The following is a 5136-nucleotide window of genomic DNA, read 5'->3' on the forward strand; positions in this document are numbered from 1 at the left end:
TACAACAAAAAAAAGAATAAAAATCCGAATAAATCAGATTTTTTATGTCAAGAACACAAATGCAAATTATTTGTGTGTTTTTTCTCCAAGCGAAATGGTAATTGATTATATTTTTATCGATTTGTCACAAAAATATTGATATGTTATTTATATCAAGAGTTCTGCCAACAATTTCCTGAATTGTTTCCTGACACCTGCGCTTCGAAAAGAAAACGTCCTGAAAAATTTCTCGGACACCCTGTGCATACAGTCGCGTTTAGATTTAACCAGATAATTCCGATTAAAATCGACGAAGGGCGGTTTTTATCCAATGCATTTCTATCAGCGCATTAATCATGATTCCTCGGACTTATGAGTGACGCTAACTACAAAGTACGTCGCAGTGTTAATTACGTATATATAAATATGTAAGTTACATTACTAATTGTTAATTCATACGTGTGTTTCAAATAACATTGAAATAATATTTCATTCTCAGCATGAATGACAGGATGGAAACTTGACTGTAGAAATTTGCAAATTGAGGAGCAAACTCTTAATGATCTCCTATTAAATTTTTTTTTTAATTATGTCAAGCGTGAACTCATTGAAAAATTTGTCTTATAAAGATTTATTGCTCTTAAGACAGTTCCGCTAATTTAAATACTACTCACCTCTTATCAAACATTAATCGTAGAAAATCGTGCAGACGCTTGTCAAATTATTCATAGGACAACAGATCTTTAAGTGCTCGAAACTGGCAAATCATATTACATTGACTGGATCAATTATGTGTATGTTTTGATTCTACAATTAACAGATTATGGAGCATAGAAACGCATATGCATGATTACACTGAAAACGAACTATTATTCTCGTACGTCACTCTATTCTTTGTGATTGTACACACGAAAGAAAGAAACTTTAGAATCTAACTTTTCCTATTAGAATCGAGGGAGAGAAGGAGCAGCACTTACACAGATTGTTGACATCAAAAACCCAAGATAATGTAAGCGTGTTGTCAAAACTCAAAAGTAATGTGATGATCGCGGGAATGGAGAGGATTACAAAGATACATGTTAAAGTATATATTATCTCATTACCTTGTGAGATAATATAATATATGTACATAAATAAAAAATAAAATTGAAACAATAAAAATCCTCTTCTCCTCTTTTCAGGTAATAACATGTTTATATAATTTTCGAATAATGACAAGCAACATAAATATTGCATTAATGTTCTTACAGACAAAGTTATAATAAGTTCTATGTAATTACAGAGAAGGAAAGAATGTCACATAAAATTTACAATAATATTATAATTTATTAATTAATATTAATTTATATTAATTCACATATATTATCAATATATTGGTAATATATTGATCTTTGCATATTTGATCATATATTTACTCTTGACTCCACAAGGCTTCATAGTTTTTCTGGAAAAGGATGATATATTTTACAACGCTTTGCTTTACAACGGATTTCTTAATTTTTGTTATTTCTCGTTTATTATTAATAAAAACTTTCATTAAGAACGAGATGTTTTATCTTAATAAATGCATTAGAGTATTTCGAAGTATTTAAGAAAATAAATATCTTGAGATTTGATTTTTTTTCAGTTTTTTTATATGATTTGAACGAAAATATATTTTAATTAAAAAAATTAAATCTTGCATGAAGGCGTCAAGATAAAATGAGTTCAATTTTATTTTTTAAACTTGTTAATGCATATGGCTAAACTAGCAAAATTAGCAAAAAATAATTGATAACAGAATCGGAGTATAAAAATATTTTTAACATAAAAAGCACATTAAAAATCAATTTTGCAACATTGTTATAAACAAATAATTAAATATCGATTATAAAAGAAAATTAATTACGATTACGGCAATCATTTTTCTGCAGGAAAAATTGCAAAAGACACACAGTATAATTTTTCTCCATTTTCTAATAATGCAAAAAAGAAAATAAAAATCATAGGTTATTAAAATTTGTTACAGCTCCAGTGATCTGGACAAACAAGGTTAACAAAAAACAAAAAAAAAATAACAATTGGGAAAAATTGTGTGTTTCTTTTAAGTAATTTTGTTTACAGAACCACACACACAGTTAGTGTAATCAATTTTCCTTTGTAGTCAATATTTAATTATTTGTTTATAATAATTGTTGCAAAATTAATTTACTTATAATGTTGTATTTGATTTAAACAACCTTTTTATAGACATTTTCATATCTATAAAAAAGTTAACTTTTAAGTTAAGTTTTATAATTTTGGCACAACGTACAATGGATCTTCAGCCCATTGTGTAACAAGCTATAATTTTCTCGTCTCTTTTCGGCGATTTTTTAGTTAACAAAAATTAATGCGAAGATTATCTAATTGAACGGCCACGAAGAAACGTCAGCAACATACGTCAAAGAAATCAATCATCGCACAAAGAAAGATCATCGAAATGTTTGACATTATTGATAAAGGTGAAGCATCCGTTGCTGTTACGTTGATGACTTAATTAATTATTATGAACAAACGGTCATTCGGTTCAGGAAGGAAACTTAAACACCGGGCGTTGTTATATAGTCTCTCTTTCTCGCTCCTCCCCCGCCTACCAACTAACAAGGTTTCAGTGGAAAAATAATTAAAAAGGACCCATTGAGAGCCCCGATCGGTGGTCCGGCAGAGTCGCATAAATTGAAACTGGTTTCAACTGGCCGGCGTTAGTTCAATCTGGCGTATCAATCCGAACGAACCAGAAGCTTTCCGTTGTCACCTTGGTTTGTTCCCCTCCACCATCGTGCGATGGTGTACCATCATTTTGCATAAGGCTGCAATTTTTCCCTTTTTCCTTTCTTTTGTCGCCTGGATATTGTGAGCATTTCGAAGGAAGTTAATAGTTGCTGCGTTATAGATAAAGCTGTGCAGCAAAGCCGCGACATGAAAATAAAATAGAAAGCAGGATGCGTTTTTCATTTGTATTACATATCCTTAAATTATTGACTATGTAGCCAATAATTGATCACCCATTTATAGACGATCTCTATTAATTGTTAAAAAAAATTATCAATCATAAATTTATGTTTCCTGATAATTAAATACGTAATTCTTAATAGACATTTTTTTACAGATGTTTAATACGAAATATTAAATCTTTATTCTTACAATTAGAATAATTTGTAAATGTAAATTCTGAAGAATATTCTAAGATTTTTTTAATTTATAATTTCCGAAAATGACTTACAGAATCTGTTTTTAGAATTTATAAATACATAATTTTATAACTGTTTAGAAAATTTCTAATCTTTTTTATGCATATTGAAATATTTTTTTTAAGTGCTGAGGAAGTAGTCTTTATTTTATTTCTAGAGTATACTTTATAAATGTGTGTAAATTTGAAATATTCTAAAATATCTTATTCTAGAATTTTTTTAAACAAAACTTCTAAAATCTGAAGAAATTAAAAATAATTTTTTTAGAAATTTCTTCCTAAATTTTTTCATAAAATATAAAAGTATTTTTTTTTATAAATTTAAAATATAAAATATTCTGAAGATCATATTTTTATAAGATATTTGAGAAGTTTTTTGGTGGAAATTTTAAGTCGTTTACGTGTTTCAGTCGAGCTTAATGTAAAACTACTTTTATCATCTAAGTTGACATTGACAAACAATAATCACAAAACACAATCGTATTTTTAATATAAAAAAAACTATTTATTTAGATAAATATTGAATTTTTAATATTCTCTGAAATATGATTTATTAGCCATAAAGTTCCTTAAATATTAACAATATTATTACGCATTTATAAAATGTTATACTAAATACTAAAAATTATTTAAATTACGATATAATATTATTCCGCCATAATATTATTCAAATGTACATTTTTAAGTAAAAATTTAAGAACTTGCAATGAATAGTTGTAAAGAAATGAATAATTATTAAAAAAAAGAAAGTATGTCTAAAAAGAAAGAAAACAATATACATTTTACAACAATTCATATTTTCGTGTAACTGGAGAATACAAATACCATAGATGACATGACATTATTGGCCGCTTAAACAATCATGCATAATTGGTACAATTATGTATAATAAGTAAAGTTATTTTTCCTTATTACTAGAAAATTACATGTTACAATCACGGTACATGATACATATGCCTTAATGAATACAATGCCATAAAGCTATTTTTTCTATCGTCTTACGTCGCTAAATATTGTCAAGACTGTTTAAGAAGTAGATTCCCTTTAAATACCAAAATTATGCATATAAAGAAATTAGAATTCAAAGAAATATATCTTACTACCAAATTTTTACATAAACACATATAAACTTTTAGAATATATTTCTATTTCTACACTATTTCTACACTAACTGGCAGTACAGAACGCAGCATGAAAAACATAATGTTCATGTTGCAATTCAACATATATACAATTATCTAACTTAATTTATGTACTAAAATAAAGTTATCTAAAAAAAAATAATAAATTGCAAACAAGTCATTCACACAAGTATCTACAAAGGGTTCTATTCTTAAATAACACTTATTATTATTTGTCATTATTATTTGGTTCTATTCTTATTCTTAAGTTATAAGATGCTAACTAGTTTTCCTAAAATTGCTGGAATTATTATTTAGGTCCCACGAGATGATACAAATATTTTTATTTTCTTTCTTCTCTCTCTTGTTATTTAAACATCAATTTTTTCGATTGTAAGTACGGAATATTTATAATACCTAGCTAAGATTACAATACTATTAAAGTTTTGTACAGATTTTATCAGCGGCATCGTCTTTCCCATGAATTATATCATTAAGAGAATATTTTCTGCTTAATGAAGAACTTCTTTCATTGTCTACATCCATGCATCGTCTATAACGTATTCGCCGCGCTACCACGGGAAAGAATAAATTAGTGTCTAATTCATCGTTTTGTTTCTTAAGGAATAAACGAGATATGTTACTAATAACCAGTCCAAGTATAAATGTTATTAAGAATCCGAGGGGTGAATACCACATGTACGAAATACGATACAGATAGAAGTATGAACTGTCGCCGGTGCTTCTGGAAAAAATATGACAATACGTTAAACGATCTCGTATACATAATATATATAAAAAAACAGTTTCGCTGAAGAGTATAAA

The 5136-nt window shown here is 27.5% G+C and overlaps 1 protein-coding gene across 3 annotated transcripts in view; it reads right to left on the minus strand.

Moving 5' to 3' along the window:
* Positions 1-4520: 4520 nt before the first annotated feature.
* LOC108754125 (putative sodium-dependent multivitamin transporter) overlaps positions 4521-5136 on the minus strand; it is a 5675-nt gene continuing 5059 nt past the window's right edge. For 2 of the 3 annotated variants that reach the window (XM_018496210.1, XM_018496209.1), the window contains exon 9: positions 4750-5056. In XM_018496210.1, coding sequence (XP_018351712.1) covers positions 4750-5056 — 307 coding nt within the window. Of the gene's footprint in view, positions 5057-5136 lie in introns of all 3 variants that reach the window. The other variant, XM_018496208.1, reaches the window with a different exon arrangement.

The sequence above is a fragment of the Trachymyrmex septentrionalis genome, unplaced genomic scaffold (assembly GCF_001594115.1).
Source record: "Trachymyrmex septentrionalis isolate Tsep2-gDNA-1 unplaced genomic scaffold, Tsep1.0 scaffold76, whole genome shotgun sequence".
Taxonomy (NCBI): Eukaryota; Metazoa; Arthropoda; class Insecta; order Hymenoptera; family Formicidae; genus Trachymyrmex; species Trachymyrmex septentrionalis.